General features: G+C 43.8%; 2 protein-coding genes across 2 annotated transcripts in view; one reads left to right on the top strand and one right to left on the bottom strand.

The window, feature by feature from the left end:
* The window catches only part of EPN2 (epsin 2), a 21212-nt gene extending 17922 nt beyond the window's left edge, over positions 1-3290 (top strand). Inside the window, 3 exon segments of the mRNA XM_009580405.1 lie at positions 96-188; positions 1120-1335; positions 2925-3290. Coding sequence (XP_009578700.1) covers positions 96-188; positions 1120-1335; positions 2925-3262 — 647 coding nt within the window. The 3' untranslated portion in view covers positions 3263-3290.
* Positions 3291-11420: 8130 nt separating this feature from the next.
* LOC104078678 (B9 domain-containing protein 1-like) lies at positions 11421-18589 on the bottom strand (the record flags this gene model as incomplete). Its single annotated transcript, XM_009580406.1, has 7 exons — positions 11421-11553; positions 16023-16161; positions 16351-16418; positions 17608-17670; positions 18131-18227; positions 18297-18408; positions 18521-18589. Coding segments are annotated over 7 exons (681 nt in total), but the record flags the coding sequence as incomplete, so codon positions are not given.
* Between the last annotated feature and the right edge of the window lie 140 nt (positions 18590-18729).

Genomic DNA, 18729 nt, shown 5'->3' with positions numbered 1-18729 from the left:
AACAATAATTGGTAAGAAATTGCTTTCAGCAGGATCAGGTGTGTGATGCAACCGAAGATCTGTTAATGACAGGGCTGTCTTGTTGTTTTGAACAGGAAGTACATCTTTTGACCTCTTCAGTAATTTGAATGGTACAGTTAAAGATGATTTTTCTGAATTTGACACACTTCGAACTTCCAAAAAGCCAGGTATGAATCAAATTCTTAGCGTGTGGACAGTTTGGGTGATAGTCACAGCAACAAATGTCTCTATTCTTAAATTTTATTAAAAAAAAAAATTGACTTTCACAAAGGAAAACGTTAAAACTGGTGATAATGCAGCAGTAAAAGCTTGTTAACATTTTGGCCTATGCATGAACTTACGGGGAATGGGCCTTTTGCATTATAAGCCATAGAATTTCTCTCTGTAACCTTTTGCTGCATTGAACCAGAAATTTGTTTGACTTCTAAATTTACAGTATCCAATGTGTTTGGAGTATGGCTCATGCTCAGAGAGTCAAAGAGAATGTTGACTGGAGTTCTCAAATGTATAAATTCTAGTGTGTAACAATAGTAAGAAGATGAGAAAATACACTTCTATGAATGCTTTAATTTATTTTTTTTATTTGGTCATTAGTAACTAAAATAAAAACTGCCAGACCTTAACGTGTAAGTGCTTTGATAGTACGTACTTTCAGGATGGTTCTGCCTGAAAGAACGGTGACTAATTCAAAGCTGGGTTAGGCTTCTTTAACACAGAAGAGAAAACTTGGGTGCAATCTAGCTAGGAAGGGTGCCAGTGTAGTGCAAGGGCAGAAGGCAAAGGCTTTTGAATATCTTTTCCTTGGAGACTTGTAGTCCCATCTGTTGCAGCATAGGTGTGAGAATATTCATCAGGGCAAATCAGGTAGCACCTTCAGTAGAGCACTGCAACTCTAACTGTAGCTTCTTCATACTCTTCTAAAGAACATTTATCTGCTTGCATGCTATAAGGGTGTAACATGTACTGAAATATTTAAATCTGACTAATACAAACATTAGATTTTAAAACATCTCTGCTGTCAGAGACTTCAGGGTTTTCTTTGCTTGACTATGTAGATTAATGAGGTAAGTTTTGTTTTTTCTCTTTGTGTTGTTTCAGCTGAATCAGGTTCCACTTTGCCATCTCAGCATAGCGGTACCACAAGTCCTGATCTCTTTGATTCCCAGCACTCAAGCATGACGTCAGGCAAACAAAGTGCAGCTCGGAAAACCCCTGAGTCTTTTTTGGGCCCCAATGCTGCTTTGGTGAACCTGGATTCACTGGTGTCTAAGCCGCCACAACCTGTTACTTCACTGAATCCATTCTTGGCACCAGGTCTGTTTCTCCACGTTCCTTCAGTTTTCTATTTTAGCTTTCCCTTCCTATAGGAAAACTCTGCTTAACTCAGTCCTGTTTGATTTAACGTAAGCTGGTTTGGGCTTGTTTTTCTTGATTACTTCAGCCAACAGATCATAACTGAGAGCAGCAGGGTGAGGCATCATGGTTTCAAGGCATACTGCTGGACCCTGAAAGCGCAGAGTTTCTCCTCTTGTGTCTGCAGCTGATCTGTTGGCTGAGCTTTGTTCAAGCCGTTTCTCTTCCACTTTTGCCCTTGCTCTCTCAAAATGGTCTGTGTTAGAAGAAGGCTTTGGGTTATTAAAAACGGCTGAGCTAAAGCTGATTGATTGTCAGAACAGGTAAGATGTGAACTTGTGCCACCAGAGAATCCCTTGGGGAGGTAATAGGTGGTAGGTTCTTGTGGAAGCAGGTAGGAATGGCCCTTTGGCTTGTGTTGCAGCAGGCACGGTAGCATGTCTGCCTGCAACCTGAGGTTCCAGATGGCAAACTCTGCGGTATAATTTAGTGGGTTGCTGGTTAGGCTGTCTTTAGGCTAGCATGATAGACCAGTTTTGATCAAAACACACTCTCAGTGTATTTTGAAAAAAATAGGCTGTTGCAGTTCTCCTGTAAATTGGCCCCTGTTAGAAGTGAGCCTTTACTTACAGCAGACTTAGATGGTGACACTAAACACATAGAAGACGTATGTATTTTTTAAAAGCTATTCATGTACTGAAATTTCTGTGTGACGTTAGTATGGTGAAATACTTTAAAATGCTATTTCAGCATTTATTTTCTTCACTCTTCCAATGGAGAAAAATGACAGTTTAATAAACTCCTTGGGTAGGAAAAAAACCCCAGTAATTCTGAGCAGCCTTGGCAGTGTTTAGCAAGAGGAAGTCTGTGTATCTGCCATTACCGGTTACTACAAAAAGTTTATAAGGGGTCACTGGGCCATCCAAATAACGCCATACATATACGGTAAAAGGAATTTGTAGTGTTGGCAGCAGTCCAAAGAACCTCAAACGCTGGGAAAGTTATTCTCTGCTTTTTCTAGCACCGCTGTAATTCGGAAACAACTTGTTTACTTTATGAATTCTTGTCAAAACTCTGTGCCAGAAACATGTACAGCTTCTAAATGGAGCTGACTGGATGACATCTTGAAGCAAACGCACAAATCTGCAGTAGCCAGATTGCAGTAAAGGAGTACAGAGAGCCTGCAGTTCTCTTCCGTAATGCAAATTTTAAGTAGCATTTAAAAAAAAAAAGTTAGTGATCTGGATGACATGGTTAGGCATGTTCCAGGTAACCAAATTTAGAACCTGTCTTTCCAGTGACTACTATCAGAAGTGGAAATTGTTGGTCAGCAAAGGGATGTTTTGTAGCATTGATAGGTTCAATGAAACAGGCTGTATGTGTGCACCAGTGCAGCCCCAATTTGCTGAATGGCGTCCATGCAGGTTTCTCCGCAGGGTGTTTTGGGGTTCGGAGCATGTGGGGATTTACAGAGGTGCGTTCTTTGCCAGGAAAGACGATCTCCAAAACCTCGTGTTTATGGTCCCTCTTCCCCCTTCTCTCAAAACTAGGCGCCGCTACAGCACCAACTCCAATCAACCCCTTCCAAGTGAATCAGCCTCAGCCACTCACTCTTAATCAGATGAGAGCGAGTCCTGTGATGGGAACCAGCCCTTCTTTCAGTGCTGTGCCACCGATAAACATGGAGCCAATACCTCTGTCTTCCATGGCCCCAGTGCCTGTGGGAATGGCACCAATACCAGCTATGGGCACTGTGGCATCTATAACAAGGATGGGCCAGGGGCTGAACGTGAGCATTGCAGGATCAATGACCCAACCTCTTCACAGTACAGGAATCCCGCCGTCAGCATCCCAGTCTACAAATACAACTAACCCTTTTCTCCTATAAAGACCCAATTAAAGGAACTTTCTTTTCATAGTGTTTCCAGGCTGAAGTCTTTACAGCAAAATGAACGTGGCCTGTGTGGACTGAACGGTGTGTAAGAGACTTGGAAGTAGATTTGCAGTTTACAGTTATGATCTTTGAAGAGTTGTCTCTACTTACCAGTTAATCTAAATCTAGTCTTTGCTACAGATGGTACCTTACTTTGGCTTGTTGAGCATTATGTGAAATGTTCAGACTTTTCACCAAAGTTAGATTCTGCCCATTTTGTTACTTTGTTAATCATTTCAATACACTTTCTAGGGAGAACCTGCCATTTTAAACTCCGTTGGCTATTTTGTAGATGTCAGATGATGTGCTGGATCCTGAAATTACTATTTACCTGCATCTGTCACTTCCTATGCCCATATGATAGGCCTGAGATTCAGAGTGCTAGTGAATGTTTTGCACATAACTATACACAGTTCTAGACTGTTGGTTCACCCATAGTCCTTACTCTTAGAAGAGAACGATTCGGAGGGTCCAGGTGGCTGGTTTTTATGCATTAAACATTGCAACGCAAAATCGCACTGCTTTCGTATCAAAGATTTGACCGAGAAAGCAAGCTTGTCTCAAAAGGAAAAAAAAAAAACAGACAGAAAACCCAAGAACATTCTCAAGTTGTCAAGTATAACGTGTGCTGTTGTATGCAGTGTTGAATTTGTACACTACTCTCTAAGGACTCCTGAGGAACTCTCTGTGAGTGGCATGCTGCACTCGTGCTGAGTGAGTGTCCTGCTCTGTGCTTGTCCAGTACCAGCTTCGTTTGGAAGTTATCATGTGTATTCTGTTTTTATTTGACTTACAATGTGAGTTGAAAGAAAAAAGAAATACAGTGGGACAACTTTGAATTCAATTTCACCGGGGCAAGCTTTAAAACTAATTCAGGCTTAACCTTGCTATATGCAGTTACTCTTGTATACTTTTGCACATATTTTGTTTAGTACAGTTTCATATTTGAGTTTGCAGAGTTACCTAATAGTCCTTTTTTTGCTAATTTTTATAATGTGGTTCTTATTTAACTGTCTGGTTTTGATAGATTTATCAAGTCTGGCTGAAAAATTAAGATATTGGCAAATGTCATTTTTATGGTTTTAATGCCCTCTTATTTATGGTTTTAGCTCTTTGTTTCTGTAAAGAGAGTTTAAAAGGGAAGATTAACACTAAAATATTTACTTTTAAATGAAGTATTCATAATGCAAATCAAAACAAATTCTCGTGACTAATTATTTTTAGATGAATTGAATTTGAGCATAACATGATTTAAGACTACATTAAAAAGAAAAAACACTAAAGTCGCCTTTCCCTTGATTTGTTCCCGTTTTCTGATTACCAAAATGGACAGATGTTTAGCCTGTATGAAGATCAGAAGAGAGGCTGTTCTTTCTTGTAATACTTCTTGAGATGTTAAAAATTCTAATGTACAAACACGACTTACTAATTTTATTGACTAATTTTTCTTAATGAAAGGTGCACTCCATATTAACAACTGGTTCCATTTACAGCTATTAATTGTAAGCTGAACTATACATTTTTAACTTGCATGTCTGGACTCATCGGCACTAAACCACGCTCAGGTTTCAGCCAGTGTTTCTGGTGGAAACCTGGCCTTCTCAAAGATGGCAACGTTTCTGAGCTCTGCTTTCACAAGCAACGCAAACGTCCGCAGAGCATATGGAAAGGGATGTCCTAGTGCTTGCTACTGCCTTGAGGGCATCTCTGTGAATGAACTGATGCATCTTGGTGGCCTTTCCCTAATTAGAAGGAGGGAAAAAAAAACCAAACAAAGAAGCTGAAAGAAATTGCCAGAGTTGTGTGTTCTGGTGTGATGATGCTGTGTGGGACTGTGCCAGTCTAGGGTCGCGTAATGTGGAAGGGACTGGGTTGTATCTTTTGGTGGGTAGGGGAGGCTGAAAGACTATCAAATCTAGGGTACAATCACAGATTTTAGCTGTGTAGGTCAGTGTAGCTCTATTAGTATATGGAATGCTAAATGTGTGGATGTTTCTATGCAGATTGTTCTATCCTCTTGAATACTGTTGAATTTGCAAGTAGGATTCAGAATATTCATCTGCTCTTGTTTTTATATAGGAGAAGAGAGAATTACTGTCCACACCCAATATGTCTTTAAGAAAACAAAACAAAAAACCATTCATGTTGCCTTTCAGAGTAAGGAAAAATACTTTACTTTTTTGTTGTTGTTGAAGTTACTGAAAAGTGTAGACCAGGAAGGGTGTGATTCTTGCAGATGCGGGGGCGGGGGGGGGGAAGTGCTTTCCAATTGATCTGTGGCAAGATTTATCCTTCATTGTTTTTCCAATTTAATTTTATCAACAGTGGAATTGAGGTTACTTGATGTTTTTCCCTTAGCCTGTCACCTGAATGCGTTTGCAACAGTTAGATGGGGCATTGTCTATTCAGCCAAAAAGTTCTAACCACGTCCTCTTGTTAAACACTAGGTAACTGTTTTTGGAAGCAAGATGGGGTTGATAGAAAGTATTTAAAATGATGAAGTCATCTACAGTTCAGAGTCATGATCTGTCACCATGAATTGATAAAAATGTGCTGTTGGTCTGGTAGGGAGCCCTAGCTTAATGAAACTGCTGAATGGCAAATTGTTGCTTTTACCAAGCCACTTCTGTAAGAGCTGTATTACTTTTACCTTATATATATATATAGACATGTATCGCACAATGAACCATGACTAGGCACTCTGAAGAGCAATCAGCCCAGACTGTGGTGCTGGAAAGCGTTAGGCTAAGGACTAACCGTGCCGAGATTCCCAGCCTGACAGGGGGGTTGTGGCAGGAGCCGAGTTCAAGAGGATAAGCAGCTGGTTTGGTAAATCTGCTCGGTTCCTGGGCTGGAGACGTGCCCGTGTCTCAAGTGCCCTGCGGGCCTGGGGTGCTGTGGCAGTGATGCTGAACGGTGGCTGCTGTCCTAGCCAGGTGAAGCTTCAGTTGTGTCCAGAATGGTAAATCTCTCTTTGCGATAATCTAACTGCTCTCCAGAATAATTCTTCCTCCCTCCCCGCCCTCCCACTTCTTTTTGCACGGAGGACGTGTGCGTATCCGATCGCATCTGCTCTGGCGTATTTCTCCAAATGCATTTCCCTCTTCCCCTTCTTTTCTCACTTGCAAATATTAGAAGTGCTTTTGATTTTTAAAACGTTAGTATCCCAAAATAGCCTTACTGGTCAAATTGACCAAAGATAAAGTGTTAAATATTTTGTAAAAAAAAAAAAACAAACAAAAAACCTCTTGGCATAATTTTAAACCCAAAATAAGCTCAGTTATTTATTCAGTTTTATACTATATAGAAACTAAACTACATTGAGGGGACAGGGACAGGGAAGGAAAACCATGGTGGGTTGTGGTGTTTACAGTCTTTTTGAAGTCCCATAGCTAAAGACAACTATTGTTATCCATCTTCCCTTTTGCTGTTACAGTTTCTAATGTGTACTGTATGTATTAATATTGCACAAATTGTGGAGAAATATATGGTTTATTTTTCACAGCAGAATCTCACAAGACTCACTTCCTTTACAAGTGTTACAATTTAAATATTTACCAAACTGTTTTCATAATACTGGGAGCCGGCTGCTTTTTATGAATTTGTGCTGACTATTGACATTATTTACTGTATAAATAATTTATCATTTGTACTATTGTATCATAATGTCTGTATCTTTGTGTCATTTTTCCCGAGCAATGTCACAAATGTGATATTTAATAATGCCATCAGAACAGTGGAAAGACAAGGGGTTTGTAGGTGACTGGTCAGAATTAAAATTGTATTGCTTATGTTCCAGCCGTGTTGCTTTTTCAAGACTCTGCGTAGTGTTTATAATCCCATTCAAAAAACTGTTGCTGCCATGCTTGATTTAGTTTTCAAGAAAGCTGATGGATTGGTTGAGATGATTTAAGGTTTGTGCTGACAGTCCTAGGTGCTAGGAGAAATCTAACGGTTATTGAGAGTAATGCTTCTTGTACGTTGTCAATGTGATTTCTTCGATGCATTCATCACTTTCCTGGGGCACGCCTGCTCTTACTGTGAGAAAGGAGGGTTTCTTATAGATCACTTAAATCGGAATCAGTTGAGACCTTACTAACTCAATAAAAATGAAGACTTGTTGTGTTGCAGGTGACTGAATTGCTTCTTTAAACCACATTACCCTTTAAACAGCACTTTTGGAGGGATGATCAAGTACTGTCTTGGTGGAGGCTTCCATTTTTATGTCAAGACAGAAGTCTGGGGAAGGCAAGACTTTTAAAGCCACCGCTCATGGAGTTGGGGAACTGTGACAAAACTGACTGGGAGTCCTCGCTCCCCGTTTTTGCAATAGTTGAGTCCTGCGGTGTTGGCTCTGCCCCGTTGATCAAGTGGCCTTGCAGGTGGGGTAGCAGTGAGCCTGCCTCCAGCTGGGAAGTGATTTCAGCTTCTAATTCTGGATGGTTTAAATTAAAGGGTACTTCATTAGCAGGCTATTTCAAGAGCTACCTCTGCAGAGCCCATGCAGGTTTCCTGTAGTTAGGGTTTGCTGCCAATCAGACTGATCACTAATCAAATACTTAATTTCTTAATGCTGAAACTGCAGTGGTGCTAGAGACCTGACTATCGGAAAGGCAGCCATGGGGGAAAAAGTATCTGTTTTGGTTTCAGATCTGTGATACAGAGCTGGCTGGGGATGTTGTGCAAACCCACTGCCCCAGTAACGCTCCGGTTTCCCTGGAGAATGAGGCTGCCTCCGGTCAGGTCTTTGATTCATTTTGCTTCTGTGTTTGTAAGGAAAACAGAAAAACCTCCTTTGCCAGGGGTGGCAGCCCAGATACCTGTTGCTTTTTGTACCTCTTGTTCTTACAGAAGGATGCTTTCTGCTCCTGTGCAGGAGGGCTCTTCTGTGCATGTGTGTTTATTGCTCCTCTGGCTGTCTCTCTTTTTCTGTGTGATCAGTACTTCCTCGCTGTTTTACGCTGGCCTCTTGAAATTGCACGTTTTAAAATAAAGCTGCTTGCTACAGGAAAGATTTAGGAAGGGCTCAAAGTGGAAACTTTTGTGATGACTCTATAATACTCTTAAAAAGGAGCTGAATACTGCAGGCTGTTGCAAGCTGAGGGGGTGCTGGAGGGAGCCTGAGCTGATAAAGCCTGTTGTGAGAGAGGTCTGGCTGTGGCTGAGCCTTCCTCTGACCTTGGGCAAGCTGCTCTGCCCCTGTCCTGGGTTTCCTCTTCCTCTTCTGTGAAGTGAGGTGGTATTTGCCTGCTTTTGCGGAGGAAAAGGGTTATCTGGATAAAATATTATCTAGAGGCTTGCCCTCATCCGCACCGGTGTTGCCAAAGTATTTTTGCTGAATATGTACATTGCCGTTACCTCTTGTTTGTGCTGGGCCGAGTGGTGCAACTCTGCTCTTCCGCTCCTTTTCATCGAACGGTGAGAAAATGGTTTGGGCCAGCTGGTGCTATGGCTTTGGCAAGACTTCTGCAACTGCCTGCAATCTATGTTTTGGAGAACCAACATGATTTATACAGCCCCTCACGTTAAAAACTTCCGCCTTTTTAAAGTTAGCTGTCGTCCGCCTTCCAGGTAATCTCCTCCCTGTATTGTTGGGACACGAACACTGGTTTCGTAAAGAGAGAAGTTTGGGAGCTGGGAGTGATAAATAGTGAAGAGCCAGCGTTGTACACGGTGGTAGCAATCCTGTCTCTTCGTGTTTTGCTGTCAATCGATTATACCCTGTAATTGTTGAAGACTTGGGGTTTCAATGAGTGGAAGTTCCCTTTGGCGTTTCAGACATCCCTGCCAGTTACCCATTAGGGTGGTTAATTGGCAGCAGTCTGGTGATCAATAGGGGATTGGCATCCTACCAGTGTAAAACACAACCGAGTGGTTTGCAGAGATTGAAATAGTAAGTTATGAACAGGGGAGCAGGGAGATACCTTGGGGGCAGATAGCACATCCTCTGCCTTCGCTGGGGGGAGCCCTGAGCTGTGCCAAACCTGGAGCGAGTAGCGGGACCCTTGGATATTTGGTAAATACCTCTCTGAAGAGATTAGGGGAAAATCTATCCTTTCCCCAGTGGCTGTTTAATGTGGGGTGGGGCAGGGAGGTGGTGCAAACTTTATTCCTAAGTAAACTGGTGACTAGCAGAATTGTTAGCTGTAACATGCATTGAAACTCTGGTTGAAAATGCCATTGAAGTGCAAAATATTTTTAAAGCACCTGAACATCTTCATGGCCACCAGACAGCTGCTGCGTGCAGAGCACAGATACTCACAACACATCCATGTGCGGAGGGATGAAGGCGCCTGTGCTGCTAGAGACGGATGAAATGCTGGGGGTGGAGGGAGTAGGTGTTAAAAAAAATCATCTGTGGCTGTTCAGCAAACACTTATAAAAGCAGCCTGGACCCAGTACCTGATCTGTTCTCAACACTTGTGCCGCTAGTTGAGCAACTGTGTTTCCATTCTCAGGTGAAAGAAAATCGATGACATTTCAAATAGCTGGAATAAAGCAGTAGTAAAGGTGGAGTTTGTCTTCTCAGCTCCCTCCCTGCTGCTGCCTGACATGAAGTCTCACGGGGACATCGGTGCTGCCAGCTTTGCAGTTTGAAAGCTTAAATATGTGCTGGGAGATCCTCACAAGCAGGTATGGCATCGTGGTTTTAAGCTCTGTTTAAACACTGCACGCTGGAGCTGCTGTAGATCAGATCAGAGCTCGATCCAGCCCGGGGTCCTGTTGCTGGCAGCAGAGACTTTCCTGGAGCAAAGACACGGCCTTCGGTAGTCACCGGTACAGCTGCCTAATAACCCCTTTGTGAAACCACTTACTCTCCTGGCCTCCGTGACGGCCTGTGGGATCACGCTGCACAGCTGAATAAGGCAGGGGCTGGAGGAGAACTTCGTGCCTGGCTGCTGGAGCAGATGGAGGCGAGGGCTGAACGGCCTCCGTGGGATGCTGACTCAGTGTGGACTTGTCCCACCAGCCGTGCTATCACTAACCCACGTGGGATTCCCCACGCTGTGGCTGAACCACCTCTAGTAATTTCTAAGACAGAAAATCATTAGACACCTTCTTTGTGCCCCACTGGGGTGGGAACACGGAACCTGTGAAAATCAGGCAATGGGGTCCATGTTCTTGAAGGGCTTTTTGGCCAAGGAATGAAATTTGGTGGTTTAACCAAGCTGAAGGGAGCCAGTTCTGCCTTGGTGTAACAGCACATATGGCCTAGGAGACCGTGGGCTGGCTGGGGTCGTGTTGGGTGACAGCAATGGGGTTTGTTTTTTGGTTTTTTTTTTTTTTTCTTTTTTAATGTCTTCATTAGCAAGTCTGGCACTAAATGTAGTGATATTCTCCGAGGTGAATTTGGGTACTTAAATATCTTGGCCTGAATAGAGGTATAAAAATAGAAGCCTACAGCAGTGAGATGCTTCTGCTGATCTTCCCTCTGAAGGACGAGACTGAATCACTTGCACCCTGCCGTGAAAGCGGGTTGCATTGCACCCTCGCTTCTTTGCAGCCTCCCTCCTGGGGGCTCAGGCCTGGTTTCGGTGGCCAAAGGATGGTTTCTAACAGGATTTGTGCCCTTAAGATGGCCAGGCACCGGAAATTTGTTGCCTCAAGCCTAGCCCTTGTAACCTGCTGATCTTGTGCTCCGCAGCCTGTTACGCTGCAGTGGAGGGTGCTGGGTGCTCTCTGCAGGCTGGTGGGAGCTGCAGTTCTGTGTTGGTTTTTGTTTTTTTTTTTTTTTTTTTTCCCCTGTGCTCCAAATGTGGAGGTTGTTTCTGGGTTTGCAAACACCCATGAGTGCCTCAGCTCTTGGGGTTTGAGCTCACCCATGTTTGCTTCCCAGGGGACTCCCCAGCTGGTGGGAAAAGCCTCGGGAGTCCCCTCTGCAGAGTGCACCCTGTGGATGAACGGTGAGAAGGAGGACGAGCATCCCTTGCGGGAGTGCGGGCTGGGCGGCCTTTGCTTAGCTCTTTGCCGTGTTCCTGCCTGGGGTTTGCATGGCCTGGAAGATGTTCAAAATTGCTGTTGGTGGCTGCTCCAGACATGCCGCTGGTACAGGTTTGTGTGCTTGGACCTCGCCTCTCCAGTTGGGCTGGGTGGTGGGTGCAGGAGGGGTGGTTCATGGTGTTCTCATGGGGGACTCAGTTCCTTGAGTGTGTTCGAGGGGCACCCTGGAGATGTCCTGCGTGGGCGCTGCCACAGCCACCTGCTCGTCCAGCTGCTGCTTGGTGCCGTCCACTGGCACTGCCAGACTAAAGGGAAAAGGCCCAGAGGAAGGTGGTTCTTGGTGGTGCTCCTGGATGCTGCGGGTGCAAGCCCAGCTCTGTCACCGCTGATGCTGTTCATTCTGTGTAACCCCCATCTCCCACCCCAGCTGTCCTGTCCTCCTGTCACCCCCAGACCCATATCTGGGACTGTGGATCCAGGGTGTTTAGCCCCCCCGTCTCCCCAGGCAGCGGGTCCTGGCACGATGCTCTGGTGACCTTGGCACAAACGGGTCATCCTGGGGCTGGTTTGCGATGGGCTGAAACGCTGCCAGTGATGAGCCCAGGTAGAGTTGGAGCTGAAGCTCCAATTTTCTTCAAATCTGGCTCTTCTGTGCTTCTGTCGTTTTGTGTTTTATTTTGCTTTTTTTTTTTCCTCCTTCAGAATATTTCACAGGAGGCTGCTGCTCCTGAACTGACACCGCTGCTGGGGAGCAGTTGCTGTCAGCTTTAATCCGTCTGTGAGACTCTCGTTTTCAGATGGAGATAACTTCTAGCTGCTGCAATACTGCTGTTGTAAAACAGCCTTGCTAGCCTCAGGACAAAGACAGTTTATCAAGCGCTCGCTGATGCAGATTTCTGGCTCAGTCCCTCCCTGTGAGGCAGCTCGGCTGGCTCATGGCTCTGGGAGGTGTTTGCTCTCAGGGGCAGCAACAGGGCAGCCGGCACCATTGCATTGAGCAATTTTCCATGTAGGAACAGGAAAAACTTGGGTGTCCTTCATGTAATCTTGTTAGCTAATTGTTATTAGCAATCTCCAACATCTTCCTAAAGGTTGAAAACTGCCACGAGAGGGCAGGAGCTGATGCTGCTGTTTCTCGTTATGGTAGAAAGGGCTGCAAATGTCAGTTCCTAAAGGCTATCCAAATGATTTTCCTTTTTCTGGAGGGTTTGATTCCCAGGCTGCTGTTCAGTCTGTGTCCTTGGCTGTCTCCCTCCCAGGGTGGCTTCCACAGTGGTGGCAGGAAAACTCTCCCATGAAGTGAGCATGGTCCTGCTGGGCAGCTCTCCCCAAAGCTCCTCCAGACGGCCTGTGCAGAGGAGGGCTTCTGCAAAGCCCTCAACCGTCTCACAGGCTTCATTCACCTCCAATGGTCTCACTCGGTTTTGATGGCCTTGAACCTGCATCCTGTGTCAGGACACATGTTCTGAATAAAGATTTTTTTCCTGTCCATCTTGAATTAGGAGGTTAATGGCCAATTTCACTGTCTGGGAGAGACTTAAGCGTAACAAAACAGGAGCTGCAGCGCTAGCTGACAGCCTTGCGCTGCCATCTGTGCTACAAGGGGTTGGGAACTTCAGTCCGGTTTTGAATAAAAGGGAGAATGATTAACTAGTAAACGAGCAGGGTGGCTACAGCTGCCTGAAGAGTGGGTGAAAGGAAATTACTTTGAGCCTCCACTATAGCAAGGCTGGGTTTTTCTGGGTTTTGGCTGTTCTTAAAGCATGGGTTCTTTCAACCTTTAACACAGCTGCAATGGGTCATAAATCCCTTCCTTATTAATGTCACCCACTCCGGCAGCACAGTGTCGTGTCTATCTTTACTCCTCGGTCATGAGAGCAGAGATTCTCTCCAGGGTGAAACAGCTGCAAACGCTCTGCCATGCCTGAGTACCAAAGACTTAAACCAGAACGTTATAAAGGCAGCAGCAAGCCTGTCTCTGGGAGAAGAGCATGTTTGTGAGAGATACCAACAGTTGCCTCTCGGAACAAAGGAACGGCATTGAACTCGGGAAACACGTACTGAAAACATCACCCCACACGTGCCCTTGTGTGAGGAGCAAACTGTGTCAGACCAACAAGCTCCGGCAGTGAAGCGTTCACAAGCTAAACACATTAAGGCCTTGAAGAAGGTATGTAAGGTTCTTCACAAACATGCTTGAGACACTGAGGAGTCAAACAAAAACCTCAAAAAAACCCCAACCAAACCCAGAGACAATAGGCAAACAGCCCTAAAAATGCAGGTAGCGGTGTGGGATCTGCTTATAGAGTCACATATCTTAAATACTGTTTTAGGGAGTTTGGGTTTTTTTTTTTTTTTTAAAAACCCTTGCTTTTCACTGTTTTCTTTTAACCTTTCTTCTGAGGTCCCGGCAGCTGGGCTGTGAACGGTGAAGCTGTGCAAATGCACGTGTTGGTTTTGATCGGTCTCAGTGTGGTAAGCATCCAACTACTCGTTTGAAACAGGAGCAATGCAGATCGGTCGTAGTACCAGACTGCAAAGCTGTGTGTGAATAAATTCACTGCGCCCCTGTGGGCACGAAGTTTGGGCTTTATCTGGGTTTAACAGGTTTCTCATGACTAGAAACTTTGTTGTGCAGTTTTGCTCTAATTGGACTGGGGGCAGGTAATTGTGCTCAAGGGGAAAAAAGATACTTAAGCAGTAGTATGTTTAATGTCTGCCTTTCAAGTATTTCAAACACAGATATTTATTCTGCTACTGTAGCTAACTGCTTCCCAAATACTTTTGAAAAGGAAACAGAATTCCTTGCGTCTCCTCCGAGCCAACAGGAAATACTTATTAATTTGGATTCCAACATGACTCAGTTCAGAGATTACAACAGTTGCCAAAACAACTGGTGGAAGAGCTTACTGGAAGTGTAAAATCAACAAAAACAAGATAGGAAAAAAGTAAGAGATGAAAAAATTATCTGTAACCATGTTTGGAAAAGTATTTATAAATAGCATAAAAGATGCTAATGCTCACGGCAAAATTACAGTGATCACATTATCTTTTCAGAAATTATATTTATTCAATCACATCGCTCAGCACGAAATAATAACTCTCTTTAACTGGATGCTTTATTTGATACGTGTCCTGGAGGCTCTGCAGTTCAACACTGTGTGTCACTACTTGTATTTCTACAGTTTCAAGGTCTTGGTAGTTCACTTATAGAGTGGTATCATGTTAAGTCATTCTCACAGTCATCTCTTAGTATTTGCAGTCAAACACAAGAGATTACGTGCCCAAACTTAAACATGAAAATGACTAAACAATTATTCATTTTGTTGTAGCATACATTTTTCTCTTTTGTACCTGTAAGAATAGCAGATCTTGGATGATTTGGGACTTAGAAACATCCATTCCAGCACAAATAAAAACCCTAGCAGCAGAAAGACAAACAATTATATTTAGACAACTGGGTTTATTCAGCCTAAAAGAAGAGCACTAACATTAGCTTAGAGGAGGATTCACTGAAAGGCCATGGTAAGACATCAGAGAAGGCGAAGCTCTTCAGACCGAGGCCAGCTCTGTGCCCTCGTGCTGCAGACACCTGCGAGCTTTGGAGCTCCTGTCACACACTAATAACCAACTTCGTTTCAGTCGTCCTCTGAGGTTATGCAATGGGAAAGAAAACCTGAATGTAGCAGACTTGAACACCACCACGTTGCTTTTTTACTGCCTTTCTTTTGATAAGAAAACCAGCTAAGGAAAGCCATGGTATGCTATCTGTGTAATGTACTGGCTGGAGGGACCTCGTGAAGGGAGGAGAAGGTCCGTTCTGCTGCTCCCCTGTGCAGTGCGGTGCCTCTGGTGCCTGGTTTGGAGCTAAACGCTGCTTACGAGTGCACACATAGCTGGCCTACGGAGACTCTACTTTCTTTGCAGAGCCTTCTCTAAAAGTTTATTTTTTTAGTCAATATCTGCGCTTAAAATGCAATTTGTTCTACCAGAAGTTAAAACCATGGAGCAAGGATATGTTTAACACCATCGTCTCTCTAACTCCTCTAAAATAAACTGCTGTCCTTTTTTCTCCTTCCTGAAGCTTGATGCAGAAATAAAATCTGGAAATGGAAGAGTCATCATCTTGCTCTAAATGCAAAAGCCCAGGTTGCTTCACTGAAAAATGTGGAAAGATTTGTTTCTTCAGTGCATGAGCTATTTTAATTAGCCATACAAACTCTAAAGGATTATATGGTATTATAAAGAAAACTGCTGTTGCTTTTACAGAGGGAAGCACGTGGCACAGAGGTGTGTGTGCATTTCACTGGAACGTTTCCATATTGCCTCCTTTTTGGAAGGTGCAATAATTTCAACTTCCCATTTCTACCACAAAAAAAATTAGTAAAAAGAACTGGGTTCGCATTGATGTTTTAAACACAGGAAAACTGGTACAACTATAAACTTTCCTATTCTTTAAGTATATAAAGAGTGTACAAAATGCTGTTATAAAAAATATTTTGTTACAGGTCTTATTTTGAGATAGTCTGATATTACTCATAAAAATGCTAAATATTATTTGATGACATTAATTTACATAATACTTCAACCTGTATGCTTACTGAAAGGATTACACTTAGGTAATTATTGCAAAGCCTTGTGTTTCTTTTGGAACAACGGTCTCAAGTGAAATTTTCTCAGTTTAGTCAGATACTCATTTCCCTTTGCCACAAAAAGCCACAAAGTGCTTAACTTCTCTGTGAGCCTTTGAACATCTCAAGCCTGAGTTCAATACCTATGGATCCCTTCTGTAACAGGCACCAGAGAAGGGTTCTGCATATCGCTCGGGCTCACGTCATAGCCCAACTTCTTCATATCTTTGGTCACTACGTTGAAGGAAATGGTCACAAAGCCTTGAGAGCGCACCCTTGTTACTAGAAGAAAGAAGATGTGAATAAAACTGGTTTAAAAGAGGTTTTTGAATAGTTGTTGAACTCCTCACATATCCAGGTAGGACTGTTCTCTGCAAGAACAACTAGTCTTTTTTATCCACAGAAGGTGGATGGCCAAGCTGTGGCCTGCTGTTGGGCAAGAGTTACAGGCAGGAGCTCCCAGGAACTTACCTTCTCTTCCTTCTCCCTGTGCTACCACTCTGGGGTCAGTAAATTCCGGGCGTCTCCCTGTGAACCAACTTGGAGAAGAAAATAGAAAATAATTAATTGGATACATTCACTAGTGTTTAGATTTGATACAGTTCATTATAGGCATGTTAAAAAAACAAAGGGGGGGGGTTTAATGAGTTTTGAAGACTGATTCACTTTATTGCTGATCTACTTTGATCAAAGATAAGTTTTGTCTAAGGAAAAAAATGAAACCAATTTCATACACATTATGTTAAATCCAAGTTATTTCTGGGCTAGATAGAATCTCTCTATGGCAAAGATGTTTTTGAAACTGATTCAGTTCTTGATTACCCCGCGTAACAGAGAGGCTAAAGTACTTTAAATACATCAGAGGTGCAAAAGTATACAAATTGTAGAATCTATGCTCTAAAAAGGGCATCATAAAGAGACAAAAAATAAATCTATTGAATCCTGACTGTCGGGCACAGAGATTCCCCCACTGACTCCCACCCAAAGCGCTCAAGTACCACAAGGCTGGCTCTGTGTAAAGGTAGGCTCCGTTGGTACAGGCAATCCACAACCGAACAATCAGCTCACAGATCATTCAGACTGTACTTAAACAATACAACGGAAGGAAAAAACATGAATACCCTCAGTTGCTGTGTATAGACTGCTACTTCAGAAGCAATGTGTGTATAAACAAGACAAAGGTTACAGCAAATGCATTCCAGATGGAAGAAAAGGTAGAACTGGGAATTGTTTTTCATGTTTGGCCTTTGCTTTCCAGGCTGCTCTTAATGTGGCTGTCCTTCAACAAAAGCCCCTAGTTACAGTAAGATTTAGGGATGGACTGCAGCACGCCTCCTCAGAGCCCAGTGACAACTAAAATGCTCAGTAAAATTAGTCTAAGTAGTGCCTCTGCAAGTCACGTCACTGACATGAATCAACCTGTGCAACACGGAGCTGCCATGCAGTACAAGAACTTACGTATCAGTCTGCTCTGCTGAAATTAGCTCTTTTTCAAACCAACAGTGTTTAAATGTGAGGATGAAAAAAAGACAAGTTAGCATTACTGCAAGCAGGTAGTTAACACGATTTAAGAAAGCTCTTCAAAAGACCTAGACACCTAAAAATGTGATTTTACCTTCAAAACTATCTGGTTATGATATGAAGTATTCACACATACCAGTGAGTAGCTGGATATACCTTGACTAAAAGCAAGACGAACTTTAAAAAAAAAAAGTCTTTAATTATTACCTTGTAAACTTCTGCAGTCTAGATGTGGACTCTGGAACAAACATAGCGATGGTTCTTGTATGCCTAAAACAAACATGAGACGCACAGAACTTAAGAAATGAACCAAACAGCACTGTTAAGACTTCCTATATTTAGAAAGGTACCAGAATTTCAGACACATCAGACCACTGAACATCTCAAAATATAAAACTTTCTCTTCTATAAAGAAAGGGTTGGTTTGGATAGGAAGAGTGTATCTTCCTCCATTACCAATGGTGGGAATAAAAGCTTAGCATGTGCTGAGAGTGATGGGGGGCAGGTACTGTGCTTCATACTTGGGCTGTCTACATGCCAGATTTGACTTCACAGTTGTCTACAGGATTACCAAAAATTATTTGATATCCAGGGGCTGCTGCTAGAAAATCCATGCTCTTTGTACCGAACAGACAAGACACTGTAAGGAGATATGGGAACATTTCTGAAACAACACAGTAACTGGAAAAAAATTTCTGTTTCAGTCCTGAAAGACAGGTTGTCACCTCACCTTCCGGGTGTGAAGGGAACATGAACAGCTCCATAACCTCTGACCACATCGTTTCCAAAAAAGTCAGGTCCGTAGACGCTCACGACAATCTGTGGCCCTGCAAATGAAGCGTGTGTGAGAGAGGTGCCTGGTCTGCAAGCTGGATCCCACCACCCCCAGCACTCACAGCCGGATGGGTTCGTGCTCTTGAAGGTAATGTCGATGGGGAAGTTCCAGACGAGCGTAGTGGGTGCGACGTCGCTCTTGGAGGTGATCTGGGAGATGCCCTCCTCCAGGCCCTGTGGGGACAATGCGCCATGAGCCAGGGGCCTGCGCTAAGCCCATTAAACACAAGCTGCCGGTGGGCCTGGCAGGCAGGCTGGGTTTCAGGGGCGCACAATGGGGCCCTACCGCTGTGGGAACCCAGTCTTGGCCATAGACGAAGCAGAACTTGCAGTAGAGGTCGTCAAATCCGGGGAACTGTGGGAGAGAGAGGCTGTGTTGGTAGGGAATTACTGGGGCTGAGGGCAGCCTGCACCACCATGACTAAGAGCCAGCCCGCGTTGCTTGGGTCGGGGCTGAGGCCGGGCTGGGTTAGCGGCTCTGAGGCCCAGCCCGCC

Source organism: Fulmarus glacialis, unplaced genomic scaffold (assembly GCF_000690835.1).
Source record: "Fulmarus glacialis isolate BGI_N327 unplaced genomic scaffold, ASM69083v1 scaffold40876, whole genome shotgun sequence".
NCBI classification, from domain to species: Eukaryota; Metazoa; Chordata; class Aves; order Procellariiformes; family Procellariidae; genus Fulmarus; species Fulmarus glacialis.
Note: the sequence above shows the minus strand (reverse complement) of the source record. Positions and strands in the feature narration are given on the sequence as shown.